Here is a 20,407-nt window from a genome sequence, read left to right as displayed (position 1 = left end):
AACTGAACAGAAGCCAAAGAGGATGTTTTGCTGTGTTGTACAAATTGCAAGTCAAAGCAGCACTCAGGGGGTGCGACTAACTGTTATTTGTGTCCATGACTATAATAAATGTTGCCAAGTGAATAGTAGCACTTAATTTCTTTCTAGTTTGTCCAAGCCTTTTTGGACAAGACTGTTGAAAGAAAACCCACTGTAGAGGAGGAAGAGGGCAACAGCATTCCAAAGTTCTGAGCAGAAGCATTTTTTAACATTGTTATCATGAAAAATAAGAGATGCACAACATGTYCTTATGCTTTTTATCATTTCCCTTAGTAACTGCAGAACTACACCCCTATGAAGAAGGGAATTGTCACCCAGAGAGAGGCTGACAAATCTTCAAAGAAAAATGAAAAAGTAAGAGAGGCTCTGCTCCAGGGACTCCTCCGTCTGTCCCTGCAGAAGGCCGCAGACTGTCTTAAGGGACCTAAGTGGAGCGTGTGACTCCAGAGAGGGGCACAACGCAGACTGCGCAGTAGCAAACAGCTGTGCTGGAACTCCTTCTGTTACAAATGTCAAGTACTGCCCCCAAGAAACGTTGGAAAAGATTCATTTTTAATAACGGGCCTTCCCACAACATTCTTCTCTGTTCCCTCCAGAGAGATAGAAATGGAGAACTCTTTGAGCACATCACCTCCTAGGATTTTATGAACGCTCCTTCATCTGACCATGCCTCCGTTTCTCTGATCTTAATTTTTRCCATAATTTTGTTTAATTGTCTCCCTTTTATTTCAGTAATAATATATTGCCTGCTGCTTTTGTATTAATGCGATGGTATTCCACTATTGAAAGAGCATTTTGAAGGATTTATTACTTTATTTTCTAGTTTAAGCAGTTTTAAGTAGTTCTAAGCTTTAAAGTTAAACAGTTTTCCATACAGCAGGTTCCTTACCCTACCTCTGCAGAGTAGGAATGAAAAGCATTCTGTTCYTTGGTTGCCTTTGGTTGACTTCTTCTTCCTTAGTCTCAAACTCTGTGAAAAACACTGCTGCGTCCATCTGTCATACAAGGCTTATAATAAGAAACATCTTACCTTTTCATAAGATACTATAATTTATGATTAGTCTCTCAGAACAGGATTCATTGCTTTTTCTTGCCTAAATTTCCAGGGAAGTGCTTCATAAACCGGCTATTCCRGAGAAGGAACTGTGCTCTGTTAATATTTATGGTCCTCAAAAGAGTAGACTTAAATTTTGCCAACATTGTACACTGGGCAAGGAGGCAAAATGAAAGCAGGCAGATTTTCTGGCCCATGTCTAGTTACCACCACCACCAGGGTGTGGGATACAGTGCATGCTAGGATATCTGCCTAGTCTGCCTGGCTGCCTTTGTGTCCTGGTGAGGGACCGCTCAGACAGGACCCCTGTCTGCTGTAAGGGCAGGTGAGAAACACTGAGAAGTTGTCTTCTCCACACTGTACTTCATGTATTCATGGGTTCATGCTAAGGGTCAGAATTTCACCAAGTTTTCTTTTCACACAGTATCATCAATCTGGCCCAAAGCTTTTAGTCTGCGGCTTGTGTAAATGAGACTTTTGGCTCTAATGTCAGCTCTGAGTTGCTCTCAAAATGCAGTTAGGATATACTGCTGTCCTGTTCATTTTTCATGAACAGCTCTGCTTTTCTAAATACTCTTTCATCATCTACTTTTCTAGATTTAACTGTCCACAAGCTTCACTGCATTCATGTTGCTGTGTCTTCCACAGGAAATTAGGACTGGCAGCACTATGGAGAATGACTGCTGCTAGTCTTTTTGGCTTGGTAAAGAGGATTCAGTTACTTTATCATCTTCATCCCATGTGCATTCTCTAAACAGTTTGTCACTGCTTAGTAGAGTATAATAGAACATTATTATTTAACAACTATTATGTTCATGTGTGACTTCTTCCTAACAGTTTAACAGTTTTGCATCCAAAGAAGATTAACAGATTAGATTTCACAAAGAACCCACACCATACAAAGCTTCAAAAGGTCTTCTCAAAGGGACAGGACCCAAAATAAACATTTTTTGAAAACAATGCAGTTGGTCAAAATTCACCACTGCGTCCTCTGAGAGTAATCAAATGAAGATTTATGAGTAATAGGCATCCTGTGGAGGCAGCAAGACTGTTTGCTTTTTTTTATGAAAAACTATCTATTAATGAAGAATTTCATAAGTTTTTAACTCTGCCAAAACTCAGATCATAAAAGGTCCTTCCTATGCAAGCAACGATGAGTTCAGAACACTTTTCTTGCTCTTCAACAACATTATAAAAGATACTGTAAAAATAGCAGTTATATATGCAGAAATGTTTTAGACCCTAGATTTTTTTGTTAATTTGGATTCAGTTTTTGCACAAAATAAAGACCAGTTGCTATTTCACTCATATTAAACATTACCTGGCCTATCAGATATTATTTGATTGAAGAAGAAGAAGTTTGGCATGAGGAAACATGAGAGATTTTGCTGTTGTAGTTTTTAGTGTCAAAATGGTGTCTCATTTCCTACTTGGAAAAGCGCTGTTGTACAGAACTATGAAGGAAATGTCAGAGCTACTAAACCTAGAAAAGTTTTGAAAGACATTTTAACATTTGGGGTTTTTGCCTGAGTAACATTTCTATTCAAAAGATTGACAAAAATTGTCCAAGAAACTTTGTCTAAGGAACATCTTCCAAGAAACCAACATGCATATTCATGTGTTACACATTTTGGTTGTAGGTGGGGATAAGAGCATTTTTAATAAAAAGGAGCAGCTCCTGATTCTTCAGCTTTATCTGAAGCAAAAAGAGAATTTGTGTGTGTGTGTGTGTGTGTGTGTGTGTGTGTGTGTGTTCATTTTAATATCCCCATGCAGAATTAGAAATACTGAGATACTATGGGAAGCTGAGTTTTTGGCAGTTACAGCTTGGCTAGAACCAAGGATAAGAGTTATTGCATAGATTCTGCACAGCTCTTACAAAACAGGCTTTGTTTTGTTTTAGTTTTCTAGGGATAGTTCTAAGAAACTTTCAGATTTAGAAACAGAATTAATTTCTGATGGGAAAAGGCCCGGCAGGGTAGCAATAAATGAGCTGCAAATCTTTCCAGTGCTTTCATTTCCGGAGAGTTGCCCAAGAAGTGAGCAGTAAATGGAGTGCTACTACCACTCTATGGCCAGGAGAAGAACTGCTGTGCATGAATCCCATCAGTTCAACTGGATTTACTCTATTTTCCTGAGCCTGCTAAGATTATCATAGATTTATGGAAGTCTKTTCGTCCTTTAGGATTTCAGTGTTTGTTTTGTATGGGTAATGTGAAAAGACCATGGCTCTTAAATCTTTCACATATTCCCTTCTTATATAGCAATGAAAAAAAATAATGCATCGGGATTCATAATTCATACCCCAGCATTTCCACTGGGGGGGGGGGAAGAAGTTAGAGCAACCTCAGGGAATGTGTGAAGCTACATCATTCTTCTTTGACAAGTACAACACACTTTCCATCAGAAGCAAAACCATACATCTTCCAAAAGCTATGGCTTCCTGATTTTCAACTGCTGATTTTTAAGCTTAACAGCACAGCAGAAAACATCAAACTGAACTACAAAACATCAATTTCAGATTCCTCACAACACACACTGTATCTCTGCTCAGTTAGTAAATTAACCAAGACCGAATACCTCAGATGTTCATCCTTGTTTCTCAGTCAATGGTGTTTTCTTTATTATCCAAACAAAAAATGTGCCTACATATATATATATATTATATATGTGTACAAGTACTTCTGCAAAGCAACAATGATAAGTAGTTGCTAATACACTGCTATAAGAAATCATCAAGAGCACAATCCTGAAAGGAGACAATATGGTGATTTTCAACACTGTGTTTTATTTATTTATTTAAATGTCTGAAAGGCTGAACTGAGMTGATTTTTTTGAAGGTAAGCTGTTCTTCTGTTAAGAAAAAGTTGCATGATACATCATAGTATTTTTTAATCTCAGCTCAGATTACATTCAAGGAGGAGTTCCATTCTCAGTGCTAACTTTGATTTTTCTTCCACTTAATGTTATAGCTAAATGAGAGGTGGTATGATAAGACTGAGCTTACATACTATGCTTACAGTTTTTCTGGATAAGGTTTTGTCCAATATACTCAAAGCCTAATAAAAGCTGTGATGCTTTTCTGCCCTGCTGATGTTGCCTGTCATCTTCATATCCATAGATGTTGTGGGACTCTAATAGTTAAAACTGAGAAATGAGCGTACTAAGAAAGGTAAWTTTTTTGATGGACCAATGATGAAAAATATAATCCTTCTCTCCAAATCTTGCCCTTCCTTTAATTCATAATTACATGTAGATCCATGAAAAGAAACTAGGTATCAAAAGACAAAAAGAAGTGTTTTATCATGCCTCAGAAGTACTGCGGTTAGTGGTTTTGCCTGTTCCACATTGTGGAAAAAGGCAACAACTAAAACCAAAGTATAGCATAGCTTACTTTAACTGCTTTCACAGTTCAGCAGTTAAGTGTGGCATTAACACAAGTAACCAGAAAGTGTTCCTGAGGAAGTGTTGCTTATCATGCTTCCAATATATTCAATACTTGGCACTTGAAAGAGAAAAGACTATTACTGCAGCTGGAAGTGATGGTTAGAGCTCTTTGTTCATAACTGCACCTTGTTCCTCACTTGTTACTCTCAGCTGGCCATGCATTTTGATATTATTTTGGTGAGTGTTAGGAAATATTTTCCTTCCAGTGTATTCTCAAGAGGAAAATGGAATGGAAGATTTGAATATTTCATTTGTAAAACAAGAGAGGTAGATTTGGAAGTAGAACCACAGAATTACAGAATAGTTGAGGTTGGATGGGACCTCTGCAGACCMTCTAGTCCAATGCCCTTGTTCAAGCAGGGTCACCTAGAACAGGTTGCCTAGGATCATGTCCAGTCAGACTTTTAATATCTCCAAGGATCAAAAATCCACAACCTCTCTGGGCAACCTGTGCCAATCCCCTTTACGATAAAAAGCTGATGTTCAGATGGAACTTCCTATATTTCAATTTGTGTCCACTGCCTCTCGTCCTGTCACTAGGCACCACTGAAAAGGGTCTGGCTCTGTCTTCTTTATCCCTCCCACCCTCCAGGTATTGATACACATTGGTAAGATCCCCTGAGCCTTCTCTTCTCCAGGCTGAACAGTCCCAACTCTCTCAGCCTCTCTTCAGAGGACAGATGCTTCAATCCTTAAATCATCTTTGTGGCCTTTCACTGGACTTGCTCCAACATGTCCAGGTCTGTCCTGTACTGGGGAGCCCAGCATTGGACACAGCACTCCAGATGGGTCTCATCAGTGCTGAGTAGAGGGGGAGGATCACCTCCCTCAACCTGCTGGCAACACTCTGCATAACATAGCCCAGAAYGCTATCGGCCTCCTTTGCTGCAAGGGCACATTGCCGACTCATGGTTRACTTGATGCCCACCGGGATCCTCAGGGCCTTCTCTGTAAAGTTGCTTTCTAGCAGCTTGGCCCCCAGCCTGTACTGGTGTTTGTGGTTATTCCTCCCCAGGTGCAGGACTCTGCACTTCCTATTGTTGAACTTCATGAGATTCCTCTTTGCTGGTTTCTCCAGCCTGTCAATGTCCTGAATAGCAGAATCGCCCTCTGGGGTATCAACTAGTCCTCCCAATTTTGTATCATCTGCAAACTTGCTGAGAGTGCACTCAGTCCTGTCATCTGTGACATTAATAAAGATGCTAAACAGTATTGGCTCCCATATTGACCTCTGGGGGACACCACTAGTGATCGGCTTCCAGCTGGACCTTGTGCTGCTAATCACAACTCTCTGAACCCAGCAGTTCAGGCAGATTTCAGTCCATCTCACTGTCCATTTATCTAGCTTGTACTTCATTGGTTTGTGCACAAGGATATTATAGAAGACAGTGCCAAAAACCTTACTGAACTCAATATAAACAATATCCACTATTCTCCCTTCATCCACCAAACCAGTCATCTCATTGTAGAAGGGTACCATGTTGGCCAAGTATGATTTTTGCTTAATAATCCATGCTGATTTCTCCCAACCAACTTCTTTGCCTTTATTTGGAAGAGGTTTCCAGGACTTGATGACCTTTCAAGGGATTAAGGTGAAGCTGATTGACCTGTAGTTTCCTGGATCATCCTCTTTTCCCTTGAAGACTGGAGTGACATTTGTTTTCTTCTAGTCCTAAGGTGAGAGTGGAGAAGAGCTACAGTGAGAGGGGAAGAGCAAACCTTGCGAGTAGAAGGCCGGTAACTATGAGAGAAGAGGAAGACAAACAGTCTCTGCCTCTAAGCCAGTGAGATGCCCTCATAGCAATCAAGAAAAGGAGGGACTACTTAAATACTAAGATTGAGGAACAAAGTCAGGAATTATTAGAGGTCAGGATAGAACAGAAGTTCCAAATGTTCTATCTGCTTCAGGGACAATCTCAGATATGTCCTGGCTGACAGGATACTAGTCAAATCTGGAAAACCTCACAGCCATGTCTGTGTTTGTGGGATGTGATCTTTCTAGAAAAAAGAAAATATTGCCTGATGAATAGCACTAAGAAGTAAAATGAAAGGATAGTGCTAACCATTCTTCTCAGCACAGAAGGAAACATTTTGAAAAACAGAATGTGTATTTCCTGCGCATTTTGTTGACAAACTTTCACACCAAGTGAATAGACATCTGCTGATATACTAGATAGCTTAAAGACCTCAGGGAATTTGACTAAGTCACAAGAGGACCCTTAACTCATCTTCCAGTTAGAATGCAAGTCTTGGTTGTTCCTTTCCCTTTCTTTATTCTTTTTTATTTTATTCTTTTAGATAGACATAGGAAATACTTTAAAGTTCTGCTGGAAGAGTGGCTGGAACAAATGAACAGTGAGATTCGGAAGTGACAGATTTCTATGAGATACTGGTAGTTGAGGGTCTCAGAACTCTGGGCCCACAGGAAAACCAGCATTAGAAAAGTCAGACAAGGGTCTTCACTCCCACGATACTGGAGTGGCAATTTAGGGGGCAGACTTTATATGACAGCAATGGAAAAAACAACCTCACTCTGTAAACGGTGAAAAGGTAGTAGGAGGAGGGAACTGTTCATGGAGACAGCTGACTGTCCAACATGCTGGCCAAAAAGTCACTGAGAGATTTGCAGACTACTGTGCTTTCTGCCCACAACAGTTCAGCAGAAGGAGTACCTAAAGCCTATCTCATATCTTTTACTCACATGGTTCACTAAAACACGCCAGGAACCCTGAAGAGAGCTGTGCTGGAGAGTGGTGCAGACTGGCCTTGCCTGATCCTGGAGCATCCCCCTGAATACACCTCGCCAGGGATGGGGAGCGAGTGGCCACGGAGCAGGGAAGTTCCTGTCCCGTGGCAGGCGGCACCCCGACGCCTCACTGTGCCAGCTGCATGCTGTTTTAACGTGACTCAGGGAAATGGGACTAACAGTCATTCCTGCTAAGTAAAAAAAAAAAAAAAAAAAAAAAAACACAGCTAGAAGTTAGGACAAGTTATATGGCAAGAAAAGGATTATTTGAGAATGTTGTAACTCTTACTAGTAGGTACATATAAAAACTCTTGAGCCTAGCAGGCTAGTGAGTGTTTACATAGCCACAAAAGGAAAACGCTGCCGCAGGCATGGCCTCATGAACAGCTTGAAGATAAATGTTTTGGTGCAACTATTTTCTGCTATTTCTCTTTATATAACCCAATACTAGTATATAGGTATTATTGGTGAGTACTCCACTATTATTACTAGATTTTATTTCCAAGTATTTTTCAGGGGGTGTGGCTACACGCGGAGGAAGAAGCTAGCTAAGACAACTGAAATGGACAGAAAACTGAGGTGCCTGCGGAGATCGAGAGGTACTGAAGGCTACTGATCGGGCTACATATCATTCCCTAGTAATACAGCTGGTAACTGATACTCAGTGAGGCCTCTGCACACTGTGGACGGTCAACCTGGATAGTTGTTGGTGCCTGCCGAGAGCAAAATTGGAGCAAGCGGCACTTGCTTAGGTGCTCTAGATGCCAGTCAAGACTGACGGTTCTCAACGGTGAGCTGTAGATGCCCATGGAGATCGAGAGGTATCAACACCAGTCAATAGGGATATCGATTCGTACTGAGAAGGATCAATATCGAGAGGCATCGATTCCTATCCAGAGGTGTGGAAATGCATAGGCATTGATTAGGTTTGCACAGGCAGTTTTAATTCTGATCTTTTCTAACTGTTAGGTTCTTCTCTTTGGTGATCATTTGGTAATAAACTTTGTATTAGGGGAGGCATGCCTGTATATGTGCCATTTTCCAAAACTTTTGTTTATAAATAACCCCCTATTTAATATTACAAAAAGGTATATAGACACAAACTATTTCATACTAAATTTCTTTGGTAGTATTAAGTTTCCTAATTTGCTGAGACTACTAAAACTCTAAATTCAAGATTTGTACCATTAACAGACACATGCTCTAATTATCCAAATATACACTCACATATCTATTTGCTAAGTACACCAATTCATTACAACATTCAAGTGTATAAACAAATACAAGCAGAATAGTAGATCCACTGACAGGAAGTTATATAGAAATTAGACGCACAATGAAGCAACATCCCTTTGACCTCTGTTTTTTCAAACCATGTAGTCTTCATTATAATATTACTGAATCATTTCCTTTTTTTCTTATGACTTCCATTTTTATTTAGATATTAAAMCATGAGTTTTAAATAGGTGACTTGATCAAGGTCAGCTGAATATCTGTGATACAGCCAGGCACCACACTTGCATTTTCAAATCCCTAGTTGGTRCTTTAATCACAGTAAAATCCTTCCTTCCTTTTAGTGCTCAGTAGACTTCAGCTCTTAAAATACTACACCGATAAAATTTGTCTAGTCTTATGATTTTTAAAATTAAAATAGCAAGACAAAAGCTTTTCTGAGAGTTAAACTGAGTGAATTTAAACAATGATTCCTATCTTGCTTATGGTAGGGTCCAGTCTCCAGGACCTCAGCTCTATTCACTCCACTCCTTACTTGCACAGACTTTTGCTCCCACAGCATTAGAAAGGTCTTATWTCAACCTCAGATTGTCACTCTATGTACATCTGCAGCTGTAAGGAGAACCACTTACCTCTTGTACTTGTTTTCATTTTGAGACCCATTCTACTGGAAAATTAAATCCTCCTAAAAGTTAAAATATTTTCCATTGTTACTGATGGATACCTTGTATTTTGAATTGCTGTATATAAAGCCAGCTACCTATCACCCTGACATCTAACTTTTTGATTGATCAAGGAATTGAATTTTCTAGCACAGAATGATCTGTTCGCCTGTAAGTGTTATAATGGGGTGCTCTGTAAAACTATTTCTCTCACCAACAAAACATTCAGCCATGCAACATATCGTGTTGTCAGAGTGATGTCAGCCTAGAGCCATCTAGTGGCTGTACTGGTGAGCACTGTACAGATAAATCTGAAAAACCAATCTCCACACATAATTYTACTGTAATTATAAAAACAATAACAATATATATTAATAGATCAATCACCTAAGAGTGTGATTTTTTGTGTGTATTGGTCCTTTGATTTTAAACTTAAACACTCAGTGGGCTGAACAGGGCCCAATTATCAAAATTAAATAGGCAAGAATTTATTTATTTTGTTTTCATTAACAAAWTAAAAATGGAGGGAAAGGATCTAAAAAAGCTCATATTTCTCAGTAAAGCATAAAGTAAGGAATATTGTAATAGAAACGCTTACTTAAATTTAAACAATTTAGTGAAGATCTTTAAAGATCTGAGTTTCATCAGTGTGACAAAGGGAGAAATAATTCTTACCAACTTATTTGATATTCAGTAAGATTTCACTCTCTATTTGCATGTGTTATTCTAAAATAGCTAAGGTACACCTTATATTCTTTCCTGGTGTTTAAAAAAGGTCTCAGTCAAGATTACAATGCTCTTCAAAGCTTTCTGTTCAAAACAAATTCAGGAAAAAAAATAAGAACAGAAGAACAGAACTATAAAGCCTTTGAACCAAGAAGGTCTAATAAAGAAACTACTAAGAACTAAAAATAATCGGAARAGCTTACTTTGCAGACCAAAAGTATATTTGATAGTATAATGATGCTGATAAGTATGTATTTACTTATTTCTTATAATATTGACAAATACTTGTACTGCAATTTAGTCTTAATTCTGTTARATAATCATACATAGATACCCAACTTTAATCCTGGTTTCAAGAGCAAGAAGGARCATTTTACAGACTTCATCAGTTTGAGAAAGATTATTTGCATTTATTAAACTTAAGTATGTGTGTATATATAYACATATACATGCACTTAAATACTTAAGTGTTTAATTCATATGCACTTAAGTACCAAAGTGTATATATATATATATACATGCATATATATTTTTACACATACACAAGCATATATATACACACAGATAAACTCACGAAGTTAGATGTTTGCATATATATATATATATATATATATGTATATATTTATGCGCACACTTACATACACACACACACAGGCACATATACACCTGACATCTAACATGTAATTTGTGGCTTCAGCAACCTTAGTTAAAGAAAATCCTCTATTGGCTGTTGGTTGTATAGCGATTAAATGTTTGCCATTATCCGTATTTGCTGTCTGCAGATCCATCAGCAGGAGAAACTTCCAACAGTAACTGTAAGTAGCAAGTAATTTTATCAACAAACGCAAAATGCAATTTAAGATGTATAAAAGGCAAATAAACAATGAGACTCCCCAGCATAAACAAGAAAGCATAAACATATTGCAGCTCTGGAGACCACACGATAGGAGCTAAAACTAAGAAGAAAGACATTGCCACCATCACAAATGGAACTGGTAGAAACACCTGCAAAAGAAGAAAAAAAAATGTTTGAGGAAGTAAACTGACCAACTGCAATTTTATGCATCAYTTGTAAGAGTAATAATGCAGTCTTTGCTGCACTATAAATACYATTTCTCATGTTGTTGCATGAGATTTATCCAATCTAAAACTGTCTGATATGTATCTTTTCTAAAATGCTTGTATAGGCTCCTTCTACTGTCATGGGGAAGAGGCAGGCATGCACGGAAAGTCATTCATCCACATATGTTAACATGGGCATCTATAAGAAACTCAAGCTGGTGTGCCTAGAAGAAGTSTAGACAGTTAGCATACCCTTTCAACCCAGCTTTCTGACAGTTGAATTTAGATGAAATTTTATCTGTGTTAATGCCTGTGGTTATGTCAGGAAAAATAAGAGTAGACTCTACCATGAACTCCCAGCCTGTCACACTATTACAATTTCCCATTTTACTGTGTTTGCCTATTTTTCCCTTTCTGTCTAAATCCACCTCTTGATTTCAGTTTTCAGCTCTCTGGGGCAGGGAATATCTGTTTTTTGTCCCCTCTTTGCACAGTGAACAAACAAAGGTATTCCAGACTATGAATAAGGCTCTAAACAATGTGATTATTATTTKAATGTCTTTAGCGATTAGCAATTTATGATTGCTGCTATCACTGCACTTGTTCTGTAACTTTTGGGTGCTATTCATTACTAAAAAAATGTGTAAAAACATGTAATAACTTATTTCCATTTACCTTGTATGGTCGGTGTAGATTAGGTTCCCGGTACCGAAGCACAATCAGGCTTGCACAAGTCAATCCAATCATAAGCCAGGCAGAAAATCCAAAGTAATTTGTTAACATAATAAGATCAGAGGGGATAACAAAAATGGATGCAATGATGGTTGAAAAAATCATGGCTGGTGCTGGAGTACAGGAGTGGACATTTAGCATAGATATTAAAATAGGTAAATGTCCTGACTGACTGCCAGCGTAGCTTAATCGACCTAACGCGAACATGCTACTGTTGAGGGCACCAAATATYGAGACAGCAACAGAGACAGGAATGATCCAGGCAACAGAGGGGATCACTCGATCAGCCCAAGTGACTGCCACAGCAACTGCAAGGAAGCAAAGCATTAGCAACAGCGTAGGCACCGTGCTCCGAATTAGCAACAGACTGAACAGAAAAGAAACTCAACAAACACCTTGTCTTTATCATTTACTAGCAAAGCCTGTTTTTTGTTACAACAAGCAAAAATCTAATCTTAAGAGTATTTAATTCAGGAGTTAAAAACTTCCTAGGGAATCACAGCAGGAATTACTGCTGCCTGTCAGAGAGAGCAGGGAAAAGGTGCTGTGGCCAGTGCCGAGGCAATGGAAGTGCCCAGCGGGAGCGAACTGTACGGCTGCACYGCACCGTTATCAATCACGAATGCACACGCATGGGCAAGGCCATCTGGGGAAAGAAAATGAATAAATCAGTTCCCTGCAGGACCACAGCAGTGACACGATCTGCTACCATGAACAAACTGCCAAAATGACTGCATGTACATGCARGCAGTCAGTGAATATGTTATTAATGGGTTTTGGGTGGAACTAGAAGATATGAAAGATTATTTTTAAACAAAAGATTCTCAGGCTTTCTTGGAAACTGGTCCATATTGTAGTGAGGATTACTATTCAGTGGGCCTGTAAACAAATATCATGAGGAACATAGGTCTTTCAGTGATCTGTGCAGCACAGGAAGTTGATTAAATGAGGAAAAAAAAACATAGTGAATGTACAAGAACTGCAGAATTATACAGCAATGTTTGAATCTGGGTTTATAACTTAAAGCTATCTCCTCAACTGAATAAATAATTATAGCTCCCCTGGTATGTTTGGAACCGTTTATGCCAGCTGGRCAGCTGGTATTCACTGATATTCTGGTATTCACTGTTTCTTTCACTTCGGAATAAATCTGCAAACGTGTGCGTCTCTCCTAGCCTATCTCCTGCTAATGGGCTGAGTGGAAAAAATGAAGTTACTGAGTGACAGCTACAAAACTCCCATTTACAGCCAAAAAGAAAAATAACTGATCCATTTAAATGAGATATATCTTTTGTCACTCCTGGAGGAAAGGTCGGCCAGCTCAGTCACACGAGGGTAGCATTTAAAAGGTACTGTTGGACAATCAAGAGAACTACAATTCTCCTTTGAACTTTTTACGGACAGCTTACAGGTATAGCATCTGAGACAGGCTTCATATAAATAGGACTTTTTGTCTAGGCTTTTCTAAGGAATGAGAATATTTATCATGAAAAACCCCACCCCAAAAGGGTTACAATTTGGGAGTCTACATCCTTTTCTGTATAGTTTATCACGGCAGACTTGTCCATCTCCTAAATARTAACGACTTTAGCCTAAGACACCATGAAGTTGGGAAGGAAGGAGGACAGAGGAATAAAACTACAGCAAAACAAAGGTCTAATCTATAYTAAACGCAGCCCTGATCTTCACCTGATCTAGCAGGGTTTAATTCATTTCTGATTCCTCTTTAGACAGTATAGATATAAGCCGATATTTTCAATACATAACACTATCTGTGTATTCCATTCAACCTGTGCCATATGGTAAAACTAAACACAGGTTCTCTGCTAAACCTGAGAGGGAACCCCCAACTTCCTGACAGTGATGACAGGCGAGCACAAACTACCCAGCAGCAAGCTGGCATCACACGGGTATGCTGATGAACCACCCCTTTTTGCTGAGATGAAAATAAAATACATACCTGAGGAAACAATTTCCTTAGGCGTGAGGACAGTCAGATATGAGACATTTACCAGTAAATAAAACACCATTACTGCAGGAACAGCAGTCATCACAGTTAAGGGGATATTTCTACTGGGGTTTTTCATCTCTTCTAAAAAATACAATTTAAAGAGAAATTGAATAAAGCAAGCAACATACCTTCTGCAAGTGTGTTTCCATGTTGAATTGACACAGGGCTTGAAGTCATGCCTCAAATCATAATCACAGCTCCTAAACTACATTGCCTATGAGGTCCTACTACACTGATTCTCAAACAGTTTGTTATCAAAGAAGCACGAACAACAAAAAAAAAAATAATAGTTTTAAATTTTTTTTCTTACCTAGCTATTTTTCAACTATCAGATATCTTGGGGGAAGGCAAAGATACAGGCAAAATTTTCTGATTTGACTAATCAAAAAATCTGACTTTACATTAAAAAAAAAAAAGATTGGATAAGAAATTTTTAAGTAACCTTACATTTACATCACAAGATTGAACAYAAGACTCTAAAATTAGTCTATTTGTTCTTACATCACCTCATGAGTCCTGATTTGAAGCTTAATGCTCAAAGTTTCTTATTCCTCTACAAAACACAGTTGCTATTTCAGCAAATACAGAAAACACAGCAGGAGAGCACTGACAGAAGAGCAGTAATGCTGTGATTTTAAAGGGTCCATTCCCAGCTGGGTTCTGCTGCTGATTCTCTTTGCCAGGGCAAAGCTGGCAGGAGAACACTACTTAAGGCTAAGCCTGTCATSTCAGCTTAAAACAACCCTTATCAGAATAAGGAAAAGCTCCAAACTTCACATATGAACAACGCTCACAGTGCTTCACTAACACGTATCCCTAAAAAATGACTGTGCTGTAAACTCAGCAGAAGATGGAGCTSATCCGGCCTCATTTCTGAAGGAAGCTGCACACAGATAGCATCCTGGAGAGGCTTTACAGGYAACCACTTTCCAAAGCTCCAATACTTGATCCTCATCTTGGCCATTTCTCATTTCTCCTCTTTCACTCCTTCCTTTCCCCTTTTCTCCCACTCCTTTTCCAGTCTTCCTAAGCATTCCAAAAGATACTCCTAGACATTACAAATGGGTAACTCACAAAGGGAGGGAGAACTGAAAGGTCCAGCAGGAATGGGATCCACTTAAGCGAGGTGGTAGGAGAGGGATCTTTTTTCCTCCCTCAAAATATCATTCCTGTCTCCCACTCAGAACATCAGTTTTAACGCTGGCCAACAGGGTGCAGTGCCCAGCGCCACAGTGACTGCACGAGCACAACAGTGAAAAGCAGATACAGTCTAGCAAAGGATTTGGGATTTATTTAAAATGTAAGAAACGCACTTGGTAATTGTCAGCCCAGAAAGAGACAATCACTAGAACTGCCGATTTAAATTCTTCTCTGTTTTGTTGCTAGTTACAGCCCTGCCACCCAGCTGCCACCTGATTCTTTAGCTCAAGCTCATAGGAATGAAAGTTATTGTTAAAAAATAGGAAATTCATTGCAAAAGAGGACTACTACATTGGTTGCATCCGTCTAAACAGATGTGCTGTCTAAAGCATTCTATTTATTACTATTGTTAACAGAAAATAAAACAGTATTTCATGAATATTTTTGCATTTTGTAGGCTTTACAAAACTAATTGCTTGCTTTTAGAAAATCCTAATATTTCAAAATTGTATTTTTCTGATTTATACTACTTTTTAAATTTCAGCATATTCTCAAGGCARGAATAGCTTTATTTTAATAATAACAGCTATTTCTTTAAACATTAACCCAATTTTCACCCTCTTCTCATCACTGAACTTTGTGTTTTGCATTTCACGCATTTGGTTTATTTAATATTTGACATCTGATACAGGCCAGAAAGGATAAATAAGGCTAAAGATACAAGAGCAATATCCACTGGCTTACCACTTAATTCTGTAAATCTAGGGATACTATAACACTATTCATTTAACTGGTTGTAAAGTGCATAACTAACATTGTAAACATTAACTATTTGCAGATTTCATGGAACTCTGTACTCATGGTTGTTCTATTTATTATTATCACTGGTATCATCAGGTATAAAACAGGATAAACAAATGAATATTTAAAAGGGTTTTGAATGCTTAAAATTGAGTATAAATTACATGAAAGGATTTATATCACTTTCCTTACATTTTTCTCTATTCTCTCTGCAAAACTGTATTTTCCTAAGGGACTGATTACTGACAGACTATCCCATATATCCCTTAAAATTACTATATTTTAATACTACTCAAAATGAAATGTCTATATAAAAATCAGCTGAGTAACTTCAGAGAGGGGGTAGGTATCTAAATACAAATTTATCTCTTGATTATCTTTATGAGTTTGGTTCTTACTGTACATATGGCTTGGCAGAGACATTTTAATCCAAGCATCCGCTTCTAGAAAGGCAGTGACATTGAGAGAGAGAATTCAATTTCTTTAAGATATGCAAAATTCTATTTTCACRTGAGATTAAAAAAAAACATWATTTTTTCTTTTATTATTAAATACCAGTCTGATTCTGGAGACTGCACATGAAAAAGCAAGTTCCATGGAGAAACATAATTCCTCTTTTATCAACCCAAACAGAACTTCTGGAAAGCTTGCTCTGTAAAATTTATATAGCTACAGACGCTACTGTTTTGATTGAGCAACAAGTTCTGCTAACGTTAGCTGAGGACCGTCAGCACAGCTGCACAGCAGAATCTGAAGAAAAACAGTGAGATACCTGCCATGTAATTGAGGGACCACCAACCACCATAGGCGTACAGCCCTTGGAAGAAGGCTTCGGCAATCTGCGACGCGTTGGGGATCTCCGAACCGAAGGCATCCTCGAACCTCGCCAGATGCTCCTTTCTGCCGCCCAGGAGGAGAACTATGCCGCTGATGGCAATGACAGACAGCGCCATCATCTTCAGCACAGTGAAAACCGTCTGCACCCACGCAGCCAGTTTGACACTGCGCCCGTTCAAAATCCCCAGGGACCAGAGAGCCGCCAAGGCCAAGCACTTCTTCAGCACTTGCGGCGCGGGGCACCTGCCGTAGAAGGGCTGGGTGGCATATTCGGCGAACAGCAAGGCTCGGGCGGCGTTCGACGCCGGTTTGGTAAACGTGGATGTCCAGATGAACACGAAGGCTGGCAGGGATCCAAGGCCCCTTTTAATGTGGCTGTATTCGCCTCCAGAAAATGGCAGCGCAGTTCCCAGCTCGGCGTAGCAGAGGGAACCCATCAGAGAAACTAGCCCAGAAGCCGTCCAGATCATAAGGGCAACCCCAACATTAAGCAAGGAGTATTTTAACACTCCTGTGGGAGATACAAAGATCCCTGCCCCTACTATAGATCCTACGATGAAACTTACCCCTTCAAAATAACCTATATTTCTTTTGAGTTGCATCTTCTCCTCTTCTTTTCTTTTCACATCTTTGGCATGGTCACTCTTTCCTTTCCCCATTTTTCAGTTGTTTACAGTAGCTTATATGACTTCAGAGACTGGATTACATGTATTTCCCATTCACTTTGTTGTTAGAAGATGGTCATGGCCCTCCTTGCTAGTGAAATGTTAAGGGAAGCCTGGCTTAATCATTCAGAAAGGAGAGAATACTTTGGGTTTTGATGCCTTGTGTGTGAAGATGATTAACCAGATACTTCCAGAAACGTTGACAACTCACATAAATGCTGGTTTAATATGTACTTTGCAAATCTTTAAGGTCTGGGGATTTTTTTTAAAGAAACTGGGATAACAATAATACATAGTAAACGCTCTTCATTTCTCTGGTAATTTTCAACAAATGATTTCAAAACATTTTGAAAACAGAAAGATTAAGCTTGAAAATGCCCAATAGGTTGGTGGGTGCCTTTTTAGGTGCAGCCAACTGATTTTTCTAAGTATTCAACATTCTCCAGTAAATTTTATATTGAAAATATGGAAAAGTTGCTTCTCTTCAACCAGATGTGGATGTTTACCCCAAGAAAAACACTATTTTCAGGAGATGTAGAGAAAAATAGGCAGAAAGAGGGAAAGTAGCCAAAAAGGAAGCTATGGCTTAGCACATACCTTAAGAGTTATTAAGGGACTATGGCTAAACTGCTAGCTGCAAATTTTTTACTTTTTGCCAGTCAAGCTGTGGAACCAGTTTTGTCCAGAAGGTCAAAGCTAGTAATCCAGTGAAGATCACTGGTCAAAGTAATCCAGTGAGGCAAAAGAACTCTTAGCAAGCCCACCTTGAAGACACAGTGCTGCAGACTGGTCCTGAAGAGCTGGATTGTCACTCAAGAACAAAGTAAACGGGTCTGAAAAATAAGGTTTGTGTAGCATGCCAATGGGGGGGAGGAAACTTTGGGTAAGATAAGCATGTGTATAGACTGTTGGGTTTTTCATAATTTTTCAATGACTTTTCCCAGTTGCTTATACAATACTGTCTTTTTTTTTTATTTTCTCTGTATGGTCATCACTAACTACAGCTGTCCAAAGGAAAAAATTGGCAAGTGTCAAGAAACAGTCAGACCTACTAAATCATAATAGTTAATATCGGGCCTGATGTAGAACTTACAGAATACTACCCCAAAATAGGCAGATGAACCGTAACTGAGAGGGCACACACACAGAAGCCAGAGAAGGAAGGAACCTTTGTTCCTYGTGAATAGCTATGACTCCACTGACTCCTGCTGTAGCTGTGCATATTGAGCATTTCTTTAAATCAGATTGGGCACCTAGGAAAAGCTGTTAGGAATTTAGGTTTAGCACCACCCAGGGAAGTAAAAAAAAAAAAAAGATGAAAATAAGGGGTAATTCAGGTGCACAAACACAGGCACTGAAAGCCATTTTAGGTGTTCTTGGATCTCAAGACATCTTTGCATCTTGACAAGTATGATACATACTCTACAGGATATTCATGCCCTTCTGGAGTGTCAACTAGAGGCTTAGTTAGGCATCTAAAATATTCTTCAACTGTTTTAGGCAACTAAATGCCATCCTTATTTACAAAYCAACTGAAAAGTTGATTAAAGTTGATTCTGGCCTTTATCTCAAGGCCAGAAATCCAGTTTGATATGTATATTGAAAAATCTTAATTCCTCATCTTAACTCAATTTCTCTGACCATGAATATGGAACATGTTTGACTATGAAGTAGAACAAGTGCTGAATTGCTTCTTGAACAATAGAATTCTATAAAAGTGAGTGTGCATCATCACGTTAGAACTACGGAGCACAGTCAGTGACAGAAACCACAGCTCCAGGACAGAATTTAACCTAATACCTCCAATTTCTGTAAACCATTGCATCACTCACTATACATTGCCTACTTAAAAGATAGTAAAAAGAAACGAATATTTTAGCTGTCTAAAATGGATTTGTATTATCTCCCAATTGTAATTAACTGCATTTGACTGTACTTTGATAAGGAATCCTGTGTCTCCACGTAAACTTTCTTGTAAGAATTTTCTGCATACTCGTTGGATCATTTCTGTGATCCACTCGCTGATTAGATGGATAAAAAAGAAGCCCATCTATCTAAACAGTGCAGGATTTTTAATTGTTTCCTCTTCAATTAACTACATAGTGTTCTAAATATGATGTTGACTCACCTCTGCATCAACTTAAATACTTTGCAGGGAGACAATGAAGCAAAAATCAGAACCTAATGCAAAGTTTCAATGAATACTTTTGAGTATTAATTGAAGAAGATTGCTGCTGTTGTCATTCAGTAAAGATACAACAGAGGAACACAAGAGAGTTCTTAAGTGAGTTATTAGAGAAAAAACAGTTTTCTTCAGAATATGTCAGCATGAAAAAAACAACAAATTGTATGTATATCCCTTCTTTTTTCCCCTTCTCTAGCTCACCTTTTGTGGAGAGTATGTGATTATAAAGCAATTTTCTTTGTCTTGCTTTGATTGACAGCTCTTTGAGGATTTCCACAAGTCTCAATAGACAGAAGCCAGTTTACCATCTGCCACACTGGTCTCTCCAGTACAAGACAGACATGGAACTACTGGAGAGAGTCCAGTGTAGGGCTAAAAAGATGATTAGGGGACTGGAGCATCTCCCTATSAGGAAAGGCTGCAAGAGCCGGGCCTGTTTAGCCTGGAGAAGACTGAGAGAGGATCTTAACAATGTCTACAGTATCTTAAGGGAGGATGTCAAGAGGATGGGGCCAGACTCTTCTCAGTGGTGCCCAGTGGAGACTTGTACAGGCTGGAGAGTTGGACAGAGAAGTACATCATGAGGTTCAACAAGGGCAAGTGGAGGGTCCTGCACCTAGGGAGGAATAACTCCATGCACCAGTACAGGCTGGGGGCTGACCTGCTGGAGAGTAGCTCTGCAGAGAAGGACCTGGGAGTCCTGGGGGACAAGTTAACCAYGAGCCAGCAATGTGCCCTTGTGGCCAGCAAGGCCAAGGGTATCCTGGGGTGTGTTAGGAAGAGTGATGCCAGCAAGTCGAAGGAGGTGATCCTGCCCCTCTGCTCAGCCCTGGTGATGCCTCATTTGGAGTGCTGTCTCCACTTCTGGGCTCGTCAGTACAAAGAAACACGGAACTACTGGAGAGAGTCCAGCGTAGGGCTACAAAAGCGATCAGAGGGCTGGAGCATCTGCCCTACGAGGAACAGCTGCGAGAGCTGGGCCTCTTCAGCCTGGGGAAGACAAGACTGAGGGGGGATCTTATCAATGTCTACAAATATCTTAACGGAGGGTGTCAAGGGGATGGGGC

The 20,407-nt window shown here is 39.3% G+C and overlaps 2 protein-coding genes across 2 annotated transcripts in view; both read right to left on the bottom strand.

The window, feature by feature from the left end:
- Window positions 1-20,407, bottom strand: part of EMC2 (ER membrane protein complex subunit 2) — a 604,202-nt gene that overhangs the window by 302,867 nt on the left and 280,928 nt on the right. The gene's annotated exons all lie outside the window — the stretch shown is intronic.
- SLC7A13 (solute carrier family 7 member 13) lies at window positions 10,667-17,174 on the bottom strand. Its single transcript, XM_085298127.1, has 4 exons — window positions 16,426-17,174; window positions 13,662-13,793; window positions 11,645-12,009; window positions 10,667-10,912 (listed from the first exon to the last, which is right to left on the bottom strand). Exons 1-4 carry the CDS (start codon window positions 17,147-17,149, stop codon window positions 10,667-10,669), a joined length of 1,467 nt encoding a protein of 488 aa, XP_085154253.1. The 5' UTR covers window positions 17,150-17,174.

Source organism: Rhea americana, unplaced genomic scaffold (assembly GCF_003343005.1).
Source record: "Rhea americana isolate MKP2758 unplaced genomic scaffold, rheAme1 scaffold_0, whole genome shotgun sequence".
In the NCBI taxonomy this organism is placed as follows: domain Eukaryota; kingdom Metazoa; phylum Chordata; class Aves; order Rheiformes; family Rheidae; genus Rhea; species Rhea americana.
Note: the sequence above shows the minus strand (reverse complement) of the source record. Positions and strands in the feature narration are given on the sequence as shown.